Here is an 18,178-nt window from a genome sequence, read left to right as displayed (position 1 = left end):
AATTTAACTATCTAATGAGACCATAAAATGAAAGCAATAATCAATGTACTGTACTATAAAATAAATATGACAGTGCTGTATTGTAGAAGATAAAAAATAAAATGATTTTTTTCCCCTTACCTGCACTGGTGATAGTCATTGTAGCTGAACTGGGTTCCACACAGTCACAAAAACAAATTAACTGAAAAAGCCTCAAAAACAAAAATGCAAAATAAATAGCAAAAACAAAAGCCCCAGACTTTATCCATTCCAGAAGTACTTTTGACTTCCAAAATGTTCAAAAACAAGGCGCAGCTTCTGATTGGTGCAGGTGCTCTGGAAACTATAGTTGACAGCCGCATTGGACGTTCGGTTTCCAAAAAAAACGTTCAAAATCTGGAACTACTGGGTTTTTGGCATTTGGAAACCAAGGCGTTTGAGTACCAATGCATTTGAGAACCAAGGTACCACTGTACAGTGAATGCACAAAGGACAAGGAAGGATCGCAATGACAGCATTGCCTGCGCACATTCATTGGCTCACCTGTAAAGGCCTAAAAGTGCATACAAGCATGATGGGGAACACTGCTTTTCCAGACAAATTACAGTGGTACCTCTAGATAGGAACTTAATTCGTTCCGGAGGTCCGTTCTTAACCTGAAACTGTTCTGAACTAGAGCCGTGCTTTCACTAATGGGGCCACTTGCTGCCGTTGTGCCGCCAGCACACGATTTCTGTTCTCGTCCTGGGGCAAAGTTCTCAACTCGAGGTAACTCTTCCAGGTTAGCGGAGTTTGTAACCTGAAGCGTTTGCAACTTGAGGCGTTTGTAAGTAGAGGTTCTACTGTACTGGAAGTCTGGGTTGGAACCCCCCTCTCGCCCTTCACTGTGCTCAGTGGGTAGCGTTTTCTAGAAACCAACTGTGTGCTTCATATTTGAGATTCTGTTTCCTTTTAACTTAGTGTCCTATTATGCTGAGTTAGTGAACAAAGAGGTTTTCAAATATGCTTTCCCCTCTCCTTAGAATAATTCAAGGCATGCTAATCAGATATGGAAAAAAGCAGCAAATGAATAATTGATAACCGAGTTCAGTGAAGCAAACTACAGTATACCGAGGTTAGGAGGAGAATTAATAGAAAGGCTCCATGCCCTAATCCCCATCTACATGTTATTCTAATAAACCTCTGTGATGGTCTCATGCTCCAACTGCTTTAGGAAACAACTCCACATGTCAGGGTCCTCAGTTTTTTCCGCGCACACACACACACACACACACATGATCTGGATGCCCAGACTAGAGTTAAATGCTAGTATTAGCTGTAACCAAACCAAATAGTAGTAATTCCACTATCCAAATCTGGGCTTGAGCAATTGGTTAAGTATTCATTTTGAGAATTTTTATGCCTGAATGAACAAATATCCCCCCCCCCTCTTAATCCATATAAACGTTGACTCTTGCCACAGGTACTTGAAGCAGTCAAATGTTTACAAATTCATGGCATAAATTAAAGCAGTTTCCTACTTATTATTCTCCCCAAAGAAACACACGTTTATAGTGGTTTCGCTCCTGGCCAGACTATTAACCACACGTTGCCCTCTGGGATATCTTTATTACAGTTTGCTCTCAGGTTACATTGCCAGTGATGCTCCTTCTTAATGAGCCATTGCATATTAACTTTTGGTAGCAAGAAGTTGGACTTTTAAGTGACACTAACTCTGAGGGAGACAGCACAAGTTAAGTAGATTGCAAAATGCCTATATAAGAAGACTGTGATACCGACTGGTTCAGCACTGCCTGAGCCTGGAAGGAGACACTATCACAAGCACAAGATAACAGAAGGAACCTGTTATGCCATTTTTTTGGTTTTTTTGTTCTAGGCTGTAGAACGGTTGCTTTTCCTCAGAGGCTACTACTCACAGCAGGGCCAAAGGTTCAGTCCGAGAACCTGATACTTAAGGGTGGGAATGAAATTTAAAGGCTAGAGGGGGTGAGGAAATCCAAATGAATTATGAGAAAGTGAAGCAGAAGCAGTATTGTTCTGGCTGGCCAAAAGCTTGAGGTGGGAGAGTAGAATTTATTTATTAAAATAAAGCTGGTATGGATTAGCTGCTAAGCATTAGCTTATGTAGAGAAACAGTTTGAACTAGGTTGAGCAGGGTGATTTGCTATCTCATTTTAATTCCCTCTATTGTTTACCTGTAATTGTTCAAAGTGTTTTTAAATTAGTTTTCTTCCCCTTTGAAATATTTTCTTATTGTCTCCTGAGACAGATGGATGCCAACTACGTGTGTGTGTGTGTGTGTGTGTGTGTGTGAAATATGCTCTTATATTTTGTTATTTACCCCATGCCTATACAGCACAGAGTTGAATAAACATACCATACAGTGCAGAGTAAGAAGATCAAACCTATCCATTCTGAAGGAAATTAGCCCTGAGTGCTCACTGGAAGAACAGATCATGAAGCTGAGGCTCCAATACTTTGGCCACCTCATGAGAAGAGAAGAATCCTTGGGAAAGACCCTGATGTTGGGAAAGATTGAGGGCACAAGGAGAAGGGGACGACAGAGGACGAGATGGTTGGACAGTGTTCTTGAAGCTACGAACATGAGTTTGACCAAGCTGCGGGAGGCAGTGGAAGACAGGAGTGCCTGGCATGCTCTGGTCCATGGGGTCACGAAAAGTCGGACACGACTAAACGACTAAACAACAACAACAGTGCAGAGTGTAGGATAGGCCAGTAAACAAGTTTCAGGGGCCAAAAGGTTGGTTAGCGGAGGCGGCAAGGGAATAAAGAAATCTCCTTGGTGATGGAAGGTTTGGATTAGCTCGCTGGATCCCCTCCTCTCTAGAGTTCATGCTTTTGCACAAGGCAATGGAAATAGCTGTTGCAGGTCTCCTTCTTCTCTGCTCCTCATTGACTATGGCTACTCAACACCGGATGTGATGCAATCAGGCTGTGATTTCTCTCCCCCCCGCTTTCATTGGCAGAACTCACAGTCTGTTGACATCACACTGCATATTGATTCTCCCAACTATGCAATACAAGAGAGAAAAGGGAAAAACAAAGCATGGAGCTGTTGTGGTTTTTTGGCACCAGCTGTGTGTTTGCGACAACATCTAGTTCCAGCCAGAGCCTTATGATAAAAACAGACCATATTTCATACTCAAGTGGAAGTTGTACTAGGCAAGGGGGGGAGAACTGTCCTAATTATTATTTCCAACTCATTAGAAACGGCACCATGACTAATAAATCCCCAAGCACAAAATGACTAATGACTAGGTCCTTTCACTAGCAAGCAGCAAGTTCATCTTTAAACATGAATATTGGAGATCTTTGTTCTATTTTCGATAAGGAGCAGACCAATCAGCTGGGTTTTAAATTGTAATTAACACCTGTCAGATTATGCACAAACTAAGAGAGCAGTGGTCTTTCGCTGCTATCCACAGTGTAAGTGAGCTTCAGCACCAAAGTTGGGTTATCTGAGCTCTGTAAATCTGAGCGCCCAAGTGAAGTTAATGACCATGAATTTTAAAAGGCGGCAGCTGAACGTGACCTCCCGGTTTCAATAAACAAATCATATGGTCGAGGTGGCATTTTATTCCTTTTTTTTAATTTCTTCACAGAACAGGAGCTTATGAGTCACAAGACCCAGGGCAGTATGCTGATGTTCTTGTCTGATCAAACATTTAATTGGGCAACAACTCCTGTGATTTAAGGCATGGAAAGTATTAACACAATTCTTTGTCATTCCTATTGCACTAGAAGCATCTTTAGCGAGGCTACAACATCTTCATAAACCAAGGGCAGGGCACCTTTTTTTGGCACCATGCGTCAGATCCTTATCAGGATCAGCCTCACCAGTGGGGGGGGGGGAGAGAGCAGATTTGACAGGTGGGTAGCCCTGTGAACCTCTCAAAATCCCTTATGCGGAATACCAGATAACCAGCTGGGTGTCAGGTGCTTGAAAACCAGCAACAGCCTCAAAGATCTTTTGCTGTTTGCAAAGGGCTTTAAGATAGCCCCTATGTTATTTTATGTAGGGTGGGGGGGTCGGATGCTGCCTGCCAGGCTTTTGCAAAAGCACTCTTTGAAGCAGTGCCCCCCTCCATTTGGCATCACTTGGTAATGCTTAAAGGGAGAAGAGGCTGCTTCAAATAGCACTTTTGCCAAGCACTTTAATACAGACCCTGCAGTCCTGTCTGAGCCTCAGCAAGGACTCTGCACAGGGACTGTCTTAAATCCCTTGGCACAAGTGCTCCTTGAAGATGCTCTACACTCTTTAAGGTAGGTGGCAGGGGACAGGAGAAAGATCCCTGTATTGTTTAGGTCCTTTGTCCTCTTCATGAGCATTGCTTATACCAGTGTTGGCAGCTGATGGGCGAGCTGCTGTGGTTTGGGGGAAAATGGCCTTGCAGGCCAAACTAAACACCCTGGTGACCCAAGATTGACCTACAGGATGGAGGTAACCCCCATGAAGATGGATATCACTGTGGATGCAGACTTGACCAGAACTTTGGTTAACCTGTTCACAAGAGAACGACATCAGAGGAATGGCTGTCACCTTTGATCACTCTCATCTTATCCCATAGGAAGCACCAAATCGAGGTTATGACTTGTTGTGACGATCCTCCCTCCTCTATTACTAACAGTGTGCTGAAGGAATTCAGTTATTGTTCAAACAACCCACTATTCCTTCTTTCTCCCAGATAAACTCCCTTTTTTTATATGGGTTTGCTAGTACATAGAGTACAGTTCCAGATTTCCAAATAATGTGGCTCTGTATCCTTAAAAACTCCAGGCAAATGTTTCAGGAACAATCTTGTGCCCTCAGTAAGGTTTCCCTCTCAACTCAGGTTCACCTCAGCAGCTGTTTGCCTCAGCACTTTAGCCTCTGCAAGGCCCTCTTTTCCCTCCACTTGCCTCCTCTGTGCGTGACTTTGAGATGCAAACTATCCACCTGCTCCTCAGGCTTAGTTTTATCTCCCCTCTTCAGTGACCACCCTTTTGAGTTTAGATACGTTGCTGGAATAAGGAGGAACATCCAATTTGACACAACATAGATGAAAGCTTTATTTAACTGGAGAACATGTCTATTTCTTTATGCTTTCATTTGTTTAAACTCTTAGTTCATCATCTTCTTTTCATATAACACAGACTTGTTAATACAGCTCCTGCATCCCTCTCTAACACACTACTCCCCACAACTGCCGACTCCCAACTGCCATTTAGAATGCCATCTAGCTCCGCCTCCCAAGGAACACCTGCCTATACTGGGAGTGATAGATTAACCCATGATGAACCGGAATCATCATCAGGCACTATTCCGCCACACTTGTCAGACCAGATATTAACTGATACAGGTCCATAGATGCCATGACGTCCAGCTTCCTGGCTTTCAGTTGCCTTCTCCTGCAACAGTGGTGGTTGGAGTGCCATTGTGAATGTGAACATAGGATCTGAAGAAGTGTGCATGCACACAAAAGCTCATACCAATGACAAACTTAGTTGGTCTCTAAGGTGCTACTGGGAGGAATCATTTTATTTTGTTTTGTGAACAGAGGAGGTAATTGTAAATGCAGATGTCCTCCCCTAGGCACCATGAAATGCTTTTATGCACTTCATCTCACACAACTGCTTTTTTTGGGGGGGGGGTCTATGAAACAAAGCATTTTCACACTATCTAGGACTGCTATCTCAGTAAATCTCTGCTAGTTAATACAATGTCTTAACATCACATTTTAGAAAACCCCACCGAGGGTTTGCTTTTCTCTTTTTAAAGACAAGCCATGCAGGGCCGTCTTAAATGCCCCTGCCGCTGTGGTGCGCCGGATCTCTCCGGCGCCCTCCCGCCCCGTTTCCCAGTGCGGTGGGCGGGTGGGCGCAGCGGCGGGCGGGCGAGCAGGCACAGCGCGATCTCTCTGGCACCCTCCCGCCCCGTTTCCCAGCGTGGTGGGCGGGTGGGCGCAGCGCGGCTCCCACAGGCGCAGCTGCGCGGCGGACCGGCGGACCGGCCGGCCAGCGGGCGGGCGCAACTCGCGGCGCCTTTCTGGCGGGCCGGCGCCATGGTGCCCTGCGCCACCGGGGGTCTACCTAGAGCCTGGCCTGAAGCCATGATTCTTTCTTTTTAATACCAAGACAAATTATCCAGAATACCTGTGCTACAACGTGGGATGTTTCATGCATAGGCAAATCGCATCAACTAGCCTCCTATAGCTTTTACAGAATGCCTTCCTTGCAAGAGCTTTTGCTTGTCACTCTCAAGAATTATTACCCTCCTCCATAGGAGTGTAATTACAACCCTTCCCTATACAAAATTAATCTCCCCGTGTCCTGCTAGCAAAGCTAAAATAGTTGCAATGTTCAGTGTTCTCACCCAAGAGATGAAGATGACAACCCACAAATCTGAGACTCAAGCTGCCGCTGCATCTTGCCCATAGAGAAATTTCAAGGCTGGTGTGCAAGTTTCCTCTTAGAAGAAACTTCGGAGTAACTTTGAGGGGGGGGAGTTTTGATCGAACTATCAAATTTCTCAGTTGGGCAGGGGTCTGCACATCACTGCCTGTAACACAGAGACATCTTTAATACACGGTGCTGGTCAAGTTGGGGGGGGGGGGTCATCCACCTCTCACCAATGGTTGCAGTCAGGGAATTTCACACCCTGGTCGGAAATATGTTCTGCTTCAAAACATAATAAGCCAGCCTTACTTTGTTTGGTGGTCCTCCTGCTCATTCCACTGGGTCAGGTCCTGACTTCTGTCCCAGTGTCTTGCCCTGAGGGCACCACTGCTTCTCACCAGCACTGGTCCCCTTGTTAGGAGTCATTGTGTCATTGCGAAGGCACTCCTTGGGCAGTAGGCGAAATCAATGAGACCTGGGACTAGAGTTGCTACTGAATTTTATCTGAAGTGAAACTGCAAGACAGATTTGGAGGTTTCTGCTCAGGAGAAAATATTCGAGGAATTTTAAGGAAAGCAAATGTGTTAAGTCTGGCAAAATTGCCTAGGGGGCCAGATGTCCTCCGGATGTTTATGGACTACAACTCGTTATTTCCTCTGCCAATTGGCAATGTTGGCTGGAGTAAATACAAATGGGGAAGGGGGTTACCAGTTAAGATTTTATGTCAATTACATTATGCAGACTCTGCAACGTTCAGTACTGATTTAAACAAACAAACAAACTCAAATGCCTGGAAGCATTAGATCTCATTCAAACACTGATTGTCCACAGTAACATCTTCGGCATGGTGAAGACCCAGAATGTGGATGACTTGTCTGAAGTGGGTAATTTCATGTTTTAATGTATTCACAAGTCCTTTTCAGTTGAGCAGAAGAACATATGAGGGCTCAAACTGCACAGAAATACGTGCTGCCCCCAACAACCTTAACCATGTCACCTCTGTGCAATCAGGGTATCTTACTTAGCAGGAAGAATCTTTGTTGGAATCTCAATTCATATTCAATGCAATGAAAGGTCAGGAGAGGTGGTGATGGGAAAACGACCAGCACCCATAGGGGACTTGGAAGTATGCTTCCTTTGGATGTGCGGACAGAGCTTCCATTTGCCTGAGACGTACCATCTTTCAATCCCTTTGATTGAAGATCTAGGCTTCCAATAGGTAGAGGGCGCTATGCAGCCAATATCTCAATCCCAAGCCTGAGGTCACACTTGTTTTTCTTCCATTTGCACTAAAAAAATTAGATCTGGTCCTCCTTTTTTAATTTCCTTTTAACAGTTAGGCCATCAAACTTGTGGTGGCTTGATGGATACAGCAGGTGCCAAGAAGATCAAGTCTCTTCTGAATCACTACAGCTGTGAAGCACATCTCCAAATGACATTAAACATTTTCTTCTCCACATGATAAGCTCAGTATAATTAACTAAACTCCCAGCAAGCGGCTCACTTGAAGGAAGGGTTCCTGTTTTTAAAGTGAAATTATTTCCAGCACATCAGAAATATTCACAGAATGCAAACTGTCTCATCAGAAACAACTTTTTCACAAATTCTGTGCTTATTATGTTGGTGAGTTACGGTACCTAAACTGAAAGAAGAAGAAAAAGTCTAGATGCATTGCTACTCTTAGTTTGGCTGGTGCAGAATAAACCCCAAAGAATAAGTTGTTTGGGAGAACGGTTATAAGAACAAAGACGAGAATTAGGTTAGACCAGAGCTGGGACGTTTTTATGAAGCATGCTCCCAGATAATAAGAGAAGGTGAGTTGATCATCATTTATTGGAATTGCATCTGTTAAGTTAGGAGTTTGGAAACTTTAAGTTACACTGAACTTTCAGAATGGAAAGGAAGTCAATTTCCTACTAGAAACAACAACAGAAACTTGTTTCAAAAGCAGGTATTTCTGATCAATTTTAATAATGCCCTAAGCAAACGACTTCCCTCCTTTATTCCAAATAGGAATACCACAAATTGATATTTGAAGTTTGCTAGTTCTATAAAAAAAAACTATTTTGGCTCCTTTCAGAATGTCCTGCATAAGGAACCCCGGATTTGCTTTGTATTTATGGTGGAATTTCTATGGGAACACCAATAGTATATTGATCATTGTGCCCTTTTAGGCACACAGCAGGGCTTCTTATTCCTACCATCATGACTTCTGTAGCTCCCTGTGTTGCAATGACAGATGACACTACATGGCCCTACGTCCAGGTAAGGTAAAGGTAAAGGACCCATAGTCCAGTCAAAGGTGACTATGGGGTTGTGGCACTCATCTTGCTTTTCAGGCCAAGGGAGCCAATGTTTGTCCACAGACAGCTTTCCGGGTCATGTGGCCAGCATGACTAAACCGCTTCTGGCGCAACAGGACACCGTGACGGAAACCAGAGCGCACAGAAATGCCATTTTCTACACCTGGGACACCTGGGCGATAAGAGCAATCCAATCACACGCAATTAATCAGACTTAACAAAAATAAATAAGTTCCTGTTAATCCTGTAAAGTACTACAAACGAATTTCATATTGGTACAAATTAAAGATACAAATGGGTGCTACCATAAGGCATAGGCACCAACTCTAGGGGCCCCTGGGTGCCAGGACACCCGCACCTCAGAGCTCTGATGCAACTTGTGGTTTTTACTGGAAGTCACGTCAAAGCCCTGACGTGACCTCCCTGGAGACGTTTGAGTCTGTGGCAGGTCTCCAAACGTGACTTCCGATATAAACTGGAAGTTGCGTCAGAGGTTTCGCAAGGCCTCGGATGTGATCTCTGAGGCCCCTGTGAGGCCTTGGAGGCAATGTCTGAGGCCATACCAGGCCTCCAAACACGACTTCCAGTTTATATCAGAAGTTGCGTCCAAGGTCTCACAAGGACCTGAGCTCTGAGACCTCACAAGGTCTTGGAAGTGCCACTGCTGACATAACATGACGTCACAATGTCATGACATCATGTTACACCACAGGCGTCATTGGGCATAACCTGGGGCCATAGCTATCAACCCTCCCATTTTTTGCAGAAAACTCCCTTATTTCAATCTGTTTCCCGCTGCTATCCTGGATCGTTAGATATCCTGTAATTGTCCCGGATTTCAAAGGAAGCAGCTCCTCTCCCTCCCTGCTGGCCATGGAGGCTCCACTCGGCACCCCCTCCCCCCCGTGAGCGAGCAGCCAGCCACCCGGTAAAATGCCTCGCTCAGTGGCTGGCTGCTCGCTCACTTGCCGACTGCTGCCGGAAATCGCCTCTGTGCATGCCCGGGCATGCGCAGAACCAATTTCCAGTGCCGCTCTGCCCATGTCTGGGCACCGGAAATCACTTCTGCGCATGTCCAGAAGCAATTTCCGGTGCCCAGACATGCGGACATGAGCAGAGCCGGCACCGGAAGTCACTTCTGCGCATGTCTGGACATGCGCAGAACCGATTTCCGGTGCCGTGCTGCTGGGTGAGGCTGCTGATCCCTTATTTTCCAATCTGGAAGTTGTCAGCTATGCCTGGGGCCCAAGTCAGCTGAAGATGCACACATTAACAAAAATGCAATGTTTCAATATAACACCACACAGAATACACCTGAGCTACATTGTTATAGTCAATGTTGCTCTGGCATAGCCCTGCAGTGCACAGCCTGATGCCTCCACCTACAAGCTTTTGAATGCTAGGGTATGAAACAGGTGGAGGCGTTGCCCCAGTAACAATTCATTCAGCCTCATTCTGACTACCAATGGAAATAACAAAAAGGCTTGCCAGCAAGAGCAAAGGCAGCTGAGCTCCAAAATGCCAACAGGAGCAAAGGATAGTCTTGGTATGGAGTGGTAGATAAGATATCCCCCTGAAGACAAGCCAAACAGCAATTCCTACTTCCACTCTCTGCTCATCACATAGTTCTTTAACACTTGTAGCAAAACTTTATGAATGAATTCATACAGCACGTAGAATAGTCTGCTGTCCTGTTTGGCTAATAGGTCACTGCTATAATTTGTATAGTCTGTATTTTCCCACATGTTCTGATGTGATGTCATATGAGACCAGGTGTGCTAGAATTAGTTGTCATGCAAGAAGCACCAAAAATGCTTTATGGCAGGCACAGGCAAACTCAGCTCTCCAGATGTTTTGGGACTACAACTCCCATCATCCCTAGCTAATGGGACCAGTGGTCGGGGATGATGGGAATTGTAGTCCCAAAACATCTGGAGGGCTGAGTTTGCCTATGCCTGCTTTATGGGCAAATATAGCACCATATAATTAGTACTCTGGAACCAATCCAACTCATGTGTCTCAGAAGCAACCAAATTAGATTTCCTGGGATCCTGTTGGACCACAGCCATTCTTTTTGAGGCTCATCATCTCTCACTGGAAATTTTTCTTCCCTTCAGCGTGATCGACACTGTCATTTATTACCTCCACTCCACCAGACTACTTGGTCAGGATTAGATTAAATATATTTATTAGATAGTAGCCTACACATAATGTGGAAGTACAAACACACCGAAAGGGTGTTTGCACTTTGTAAGTTAAGATTCATAGGTCTGATTCTTGCTGATGATTCTCCAACGATACATCAACTGCAACTGGAATTCAATTGATCTGGTTCTACCTATCGATCTGTTCCACTTATTCGTAGCAAGCTTGCCTCCATCAGCCAGACAGCCACATTTGTCCAGATAGCCACCATTACTGGGGTCAGCCAAAGCACGAACACCTGTAGCTTTTGTATTTAAAGGGGAAGGAGAGAAAGAGATTCATAGCATGGATAGAATGGGGAGGACTCACAGTCTGCACTCACATGGCTGTTTATTCCATATTCCATTCCCCTAACCGTTACACTTTCCGCATTATATTTGAGACTTCACACAATATCAACTCCACTTCCAGAAATGCAGTATAACAGAATTCATTGCAAGTTTAGCATTCATTCCTATGTTATCCACTTCGGGGGGGGGGGGATATGTTTGCAAATAACATGGAAATGTGAACTAAACTTGCGCTGTATTCTGTTGTATTTCCAGAAGTGGCACTGCTGTTGTGCGAAGGCTCAAATATAACGTGGTAATTAACACTTAGGGAAATGTTGAGGAAATGGAATACACTGCCATGTGAATGCAGCCAGTCTGTAGCTCATGGGGGAGTGTGTGGAAAGTAAGCAGCTTATCAGAGGAGGAAATTAGCCCAGAAATGACCATCAAAGACCCCTAAGTAAGAATAGTGTAATGAAGGGAGAATCGTAATGAATCCGTATCACAATGATTCCAGAATTAGAGTTTCTGAGATTTTCACCCATTTCCTATAAGGAAAAGACTTATAAAAGATGTGAAACCCACATCTGTGATGGTGAGTCCACATTTCATGTGTATATTCCTTTAAAATAGGGTACGTCATGGTTTCACAAAATTTCCTACAGTTATTTCCATTTAGGAGTGAAACATTTGAAGTACAGTCATACCTCACGTTACGTCCACTTCAGGTTGCGCTTTTTCGTCTTACGTCCCGCGGCAACCCGGAAGTACCAGAATGGGTTACTTCTGAGTTTCACTGCTCGCACCTGCGCAGAAGCACTAAATCGCGCTTTTCGCCTGCGCAGAAGCACCAAATCACACTGCGCACCTGCACCTTAAGTTGCGGGCTTTTCACATTATGGACGGGCCTCCAGAACAGATCCTGTCTGTAACACAAGGTACCACTGTAGTTGTCTGAGGATGCAAACAATTTCTCAGCTTTTTGCTTCATATAACACACATCTAGAATATACAGAGTTCTGTGCTACAAACATTTTAATATTCCTTTTTTTGGGGGTCATTTGTTTCCATTGCAACCTATTCCATTCCCCTCCCCACCTCAGCTCTTCATTACCATAGTTATTTGTGTGCCTTCCAACAACACTATGCAATGTGGCCAACATCTGCTGCTTGAAATTCATCTTCTCTCATCCTTTTCATGGAAGATGGTTGTTCATACACCATAGTGGCATGTTTCATAAAGTTGGGAGAGGGGAGGAGGAGTCCTCCTTAGTCATATAAAGATTTTTGACTGTGTGTGCAGGCGTACACTATTTTTATTCAACATTTCGATGAAAGAAGCCAAGTGTGCTGGTGGCACAGAAAATTTATCTCTCTGCTGCTCATTCAAGAAGAAGCCAAGGCTTTGGCTGCTAGGTTCTTAAATGCACAGTCAGATTCTTCTTGTGCTACGAAAGCTACTGGATTCTGTGCTGTTGCTGCTTTTGCACAGGAAATTGGGTTGCAGGGACCTTTGGCCATAAACAGTGGTGGACAAACTGCCACCCTCAGCCCATTTTCAAAAGTCCTCTGTAAGCAATGAGTCCAGACCTCTTGCAATAACAACCTGCCCCCCCTAAGCAACCTGCTGCATGCAGGAGGAGAGAGAAAGACTGCCGCTGCCCAGTTTGGGCTCTGGTCCCACCCACTGCCAGCATGCACTCACTCTCTCAGTTACCTGCAAGGGACCGTATGATCCTTGGGTGCAGTTCCCCATTCTTGATCTAGGTCACTAAAGATGTCTTCCTAGCTGAACAAGATGGATGGAAAATTTGACAAGAGCAATCTATCAAAGTAACTAGTAGTCTAGATTATTTATAGGATGACCTGCTCACTGAACTGGGACTGACTCAAGATCAGGAATGCAAAAATGTAGATATTCAGTATGCACTGGGCCACACACACACACACACACAAAACTGGGCTTGGTTCAGCAGTCAGAATACCAGGCTTCTTCTATCTAGCTCCTAGAGAATCTCACTGACTTTGCCATCTTTCACAAGACTATTCATTTATGTCTGCAACAACACAATTTTGTTAATCAGCGGGACATCTGAATCACATAAATGTGCAACTGACTTAAGTAGTCTATCCAGAAGACTACTTAAGCCAGTTTTTTCCCCTAATATGACACATTTCTGCATGTTATTTTCACATATATATTAATTTTTATGCACACATTTTTGTAAACCCCGTCTGATTGGGGAACTGCATTGCAAAAATCCATATAAAGTGAGGATTTTGAAGGATGGCTGTGTTTTGGTTCACATATCATTTTAGAAAGTGCAAATTTGACAGATCTGCCTTTCAATGTGAACTGAATCAAATTTCTTCCCCATCCTTTGTATGGACACAGGAAACCATGTGCAGTTACTTCCTGCACCATTTTTAAAAGTGTTTGTACCTAGTGCCCCAGAGGTCCTGTTCTTTGAAGCTGCTCCAAGCAGCTTTGCAATGTGTTAAAACGAGAAAAGGGGCAAGAGATCGAACGCTCAATACACCTTGAAAGGACTCCTAAATTGCCTCTTCCTTTCGCTGATTATTTTTAAGCCCCCCCCCCAGAATTATTCCCAAAAATATCTGCACAGGAACTAGCCCCAAAATATTTTAAGATGTCTATGTACTACGCAGTGTGAGATGGGGCAGCCTGCAATTTAACCATCCATTCCTAGTGCAGGAGCTCCAGAAGAGATGGACTTTAGCATATAAATGTAGGCGACAGGGGTCCCTTGAAAGTGGAGAAATCAAAGAACACTTTACAGAGCAATACTGAAGGGGCAGAGAGAACTAAAGACAGATGAACTGTCGTATTCAAGCCTTGTGGGGCTTACACCAATAAGGAAGAAACAGGGAGGGGGGGCAAATTTCCTTCCCTCCCAGTGTCTTTTCTTTAAGTTCCCTCCCATGGATTCCAATGGGAGGGCAAAAAAACTCTGCTTGCTCCAGAGCTGACATTGCCTCCCATTACATAGACAACTGGGGCTTCCATTTTGCCCATCCTGCCCCCTAAAAATCACAAACACCAATGTGAAGGATTCTGATTGTCATTGTACATGCTGTCAAGATAATAAAATCAATTCTAAACTTTTTTTTCAGTTGGCAAAAGGATGCTTGGGGGGGGGAAGAGTATAGCCTTGTGCCTCGTGCCTTCCAGATGTTTGGACTACAGCTCACATCAGCCCTGCTGGGGCTGGTGTAAGCTGTAGTCCAAACATCTGGAGAATGCCAGGTTGGGGGAGGCTGACCTACTGCCCAGGCATTGTAGAGCTATGAACAAAACCACTAGAGCTTTAACAATTCTAGGAGGCAAAGCCACGTGTCTAGCTCTGAAAACTACTCACTTCATGTATAGCCTTTTATCCATTATCCTGTGAATGGGGTGGGGGGAAGTCTGTCAAATAGCTAAATGAGCACAGGTGATTGTTCTCTCTCTCCCCTCTGCAAACACAATGTACCCACTTGAATGTTACTGTTTTTCTGAGGAGTAACTCGTTTCATTACGATTCATTCACAAGAAGCAATAGCTGTGCTGGTGTCATTTTCATCAATGCCTTTGAAACGTTACCATAACCTGGCAAGTCTCCCTCTCCCACCTCCCTTTGAGAGGGCTCAAACTACAGTATATGCTTTAATAATAATAATAATAATGGATAATCAGGAATGTTTCTGGCCAATTTCCTACAGCATCCTGGTGGCGAAGCTGAGGCACAATCTTAAGATTCACACACTTGACACAGATGCATGAATGATAGCGCAGTGTGGATGAATTCAAATACTTTTTAACACTTTTTTTAAAAATAAAAACAAAAACCCACCCTGGATATGGCATATCTGGAATATTCCCCCACCCTGGTTAATGATTTGGCCTACATCATTAAAAAATGGCAATGGAGTGTTGTATTGCCCCTCTGCATTGCAATTTAATATATTGATGAGAAATGCAAACTGATGGCACAGTGCCCATTTCAGTATCTATGAATTATTCAAGGCATTGAAAAGGGACAGCTGATTTCCTTTCATTCCCCTAAAAAAATCTTGGAAGCAGCATGCTTGCCTTCCTCGGCGAAGTGCTGCTTCTTTAGGGTCAGCCTGGCAATCCTTTTACATTACCAATCCATCAGGCTTCCAAAATCTCTGAAGGAGCATCCCAGGTATTCCATGTGTATTCACAAGGCACAATATTTCCAAGGCTTCCTATCCAAAACCAGTTGCTTTTCACCCAGAAGTGCTAGCAGTGCAGTGCAGAATTTTGAATGACTCGATGCTACAGAAAGAAAGAGCGTAAAACTTCCGCTCCCAGTTACAGCGCCTTCCACAGCCATATGGCAAAACCAGCCACTTTTCAGGACAAAATCCAGAAGATCCTTTCCTGCAGAAAACTCCCAGAACTATCCCCACCCCACCCCCCAACAATGTGAGCTGTAGTCCAAACATCTGGAAGGCATGAGACTGGGGAAGACTGACACAGGGGTTATACTCCTCCCCCCCACCCAGTTAGTTGAAAGCAAGTCCTGCTGATCTCAGTGGAACTTATTTCCAAGTGCTTTAGGCTCCCAGCCCAATACTAAACAGGGTTACTCAGAAGGAAGTCCCATTCTGTATGGCATATTCCCCAATAAGTAAGTTTGCATGTGCTTTGCATGCATGCTTCCTGAGAAGCTCTGGGTGCTGTTTTCAATTGGCTTTAACTTCCAGCTGAATGTGCTTAGGCTTTCAGCATTGCAACATGATTCCCCATGCATTCCTATGTCAAAATAATTCCCATTTAGCCCCATCCTATACATGCTTACCAGAAGAACCTTAACCTAAGGGATGCTTAGAGGAATTTACTTCAGAGAGAATCAGGCTGTCAATCAACACGTGGCTGTTCTCCACTCCAAAAGACCAAAAACTTTCTACTAAAACTCACCAAGGCTCAAGTCTGCCACCTTACCTTGGTTTCCTTAGAAGTGACCTGGGACAGCTCAGTCGGTAGAGCATGAGACTCTTAGATCATTGGTTCGAGCCCCATGTTGGGCAAAAAATCTCTACATTACAGGGGGGAGTTGGACTCGACGACCCTCGGGATCCCGTCCAACTCTACAATTCTAAGATTTACTGTTTCAAAGCAGTCACACTTCGGGCTTCGCAGCTCCCAATAACCCCAAAGCACATCTCTCCTTTTAAAGAATAAACTTCAGTGACCTGTAGCACAATGGGTCAGAAGGTTGGTGGTTCGACCCAACCCAGGGACGTCTGTGGGCAAAAGATTATTGCATCATAGGGGGCTGGGTTGGATGACCCCTTAGGGTCCCTTCCAACTCTACAATTTCTAACTCCCTGGGGACTTGCTTCCGACGGGATCAAGCTTCCCAGAGAAGAAGTTCAGACTCGGAAAAGGAGCAGGAGAGCAGCGGGTTTTTGTCTAGGTGGCGAGTTGCAACAGCTCCCTTCCAGCAAGGCGGGTGGGCGCTCGGTCCTGGACCAGAACAAAAAGTGATGACAGTGTGAGGATGAGGATGAGGATGATGCCGCCATCCAAAGGACCGGACCCTCTAAGCAGCAAAAAGCACAGAGCTCCCTTTGCTCTCCGGATGCGCCCATCGAATGCAGGGTTAACTAAGTGCCGTGAAGTGGCCACAGGCAGGACCGAGCGGGCACGTGCGGAGCATTGGCTACTCACCAGCTGCCCAGGCGCACCGTCAAGAGCAGCAGCAGGAGCCTGGCGCCGCCGCGGGGGCGCCACGGACGCGAAGGGAAGCAGGCACCCAACTCCGGCTCCATGCGCGTTCGGCGCTCTCGGTCCAGCTGCCGCTGCTGCTGGCGTGCCGGGTCCGCAGACTCCCGTCTCGACTTCGCAAATGGCAGCGGCAGCAGCAGCAACACCAGCTCCAGCGCCGCCGCCGCCGCCGCCACTTGCCCTCCGGCTGCTGCTGCTGCAGCCGCTGCTGCTTTAGCAATAATAGTAGTAGTAGCGGCGGCGGCGGCGGCAGCAGTTAAGGAGAGCGCGAGAAACCCCTCAGCAAACAGGTAGCCGCCGCGGGTTGGGGAGCGGAGCCTTCGAGGCGTGACTGGCCAATCGGCGCCTCAGCCCGCGCCATAAAAGATCGAGCGCACCAATCAACCCGGCCGAGGAGGCGGGGTTTGCTTTCGGTTCGAAAGCGGTGCTGAGACGAGAGGAGAAATTGGCGCGCCGCGCGCGGGGCTGCTGCAATAGGGAGCGGGGCTGCTGCTGGGAAGGGGTTCGGGCTTGCTGCTGCTTGTGGAGGAAAGTTGGAGGTTATTCGTGTAAACTGGGGAGTTGCTGAGTTAGTGGACAGTCTACCTCCCTCCTCCAACTTTTTAGAATTGGGGGGTGGGGTGGGGGTGCTTCCTCCTCCTCCTAGGGATATTCTCTTTCCAGCAAAACTCTCACAGGAAAGACCGAGGAAAGAAACTTCCCCTCGGGAAAAGTGGCGGGAGAGTTTCTCTCTCTGGATCTGCGTTGCCATTCAAGCTCCGAAAAGGGGTCTCGCTGAAACAAATTATTATGCAGCTAATCCTGCGTTCGTTGCTTGATCAAGAGATTTATTTCCACCACACACAACAGATTCATTTCTCTGTCTCCCCCACCCCCGGCATTTTTAAAATTTCCAAGCCCAGAAGTTGTAGGAAAACACATACAGTAGTTTAATCAATGGGGAAAACACATATTTTAACGAAAGCAGAAGAAAGTGAACTGCAGATTCAAACATGTAGCTACTAATACTTTATTTCAGTTACTCCCCCCCCATATCTCTATTCTAATTCTTTAACTGTTCTACACCCTAAGATATGCGAGGTCAAGTTGTATTAAGTATTAATTAATATTGCCGCTATTCACTATACCTAATCCTCCATCTCAAAGGTGCCAATTTGAATAGAATACTGGGGGGGAGGCAAGCCCTCAAAACTGATCACAAGATGCCCATCAAATTTTGAGAAGGCCTGGCCCCCTCATATATTTGGGGGGGGGGGCCAAAAGAA

General features: G+C 45.5%; 1 protein-coding gene across 1 annotated transcript in view; it reads right to left on the bottom strand.

Annotated features, from left to right (window-relative positions):
- GABRG1 (gamma-aminobutyric acid type A receptor subunit gamma1) overlaps positions 1-16,981 on the bottom strand; it is a 59,592-nt gene extending 42,611 nt beyond the window's left edge. The window contains exon 1 of the mRNA XM_088658774.1: positions 16,857-16,981. Coding sequence (XP_088514900.1) covers positions 16,857-16,957 — 101 coding nt within the window. The 5' untranslated portion in view covers positions 16,958-16,981. The remainder of the gene's footprint in view (positions 1-16,856) is intronic.
- Between the last annotated feature and the right edge of the window lie 1,197 nt (positions 16,982-18,178).

The sequence above is a fragment of the Zootoca vivipara genome, chromosome Z1 (genome assembly GCF_965207765.1).
Source record: "Zootoca vivipara chromosome Z1, rZooViv2.hap1.1, whole genome shotgun sequence".
NCBI lineage: Eukaryota > Metazoa > Chordata > Lepidosauria > Squamata > Lacertidae > Zootoca > Zootoca vivipara.
Note: the sequence above shows the minus strand (reverse complement) of the source record. Positions and strands in the feature narration are given on the sequence as shown.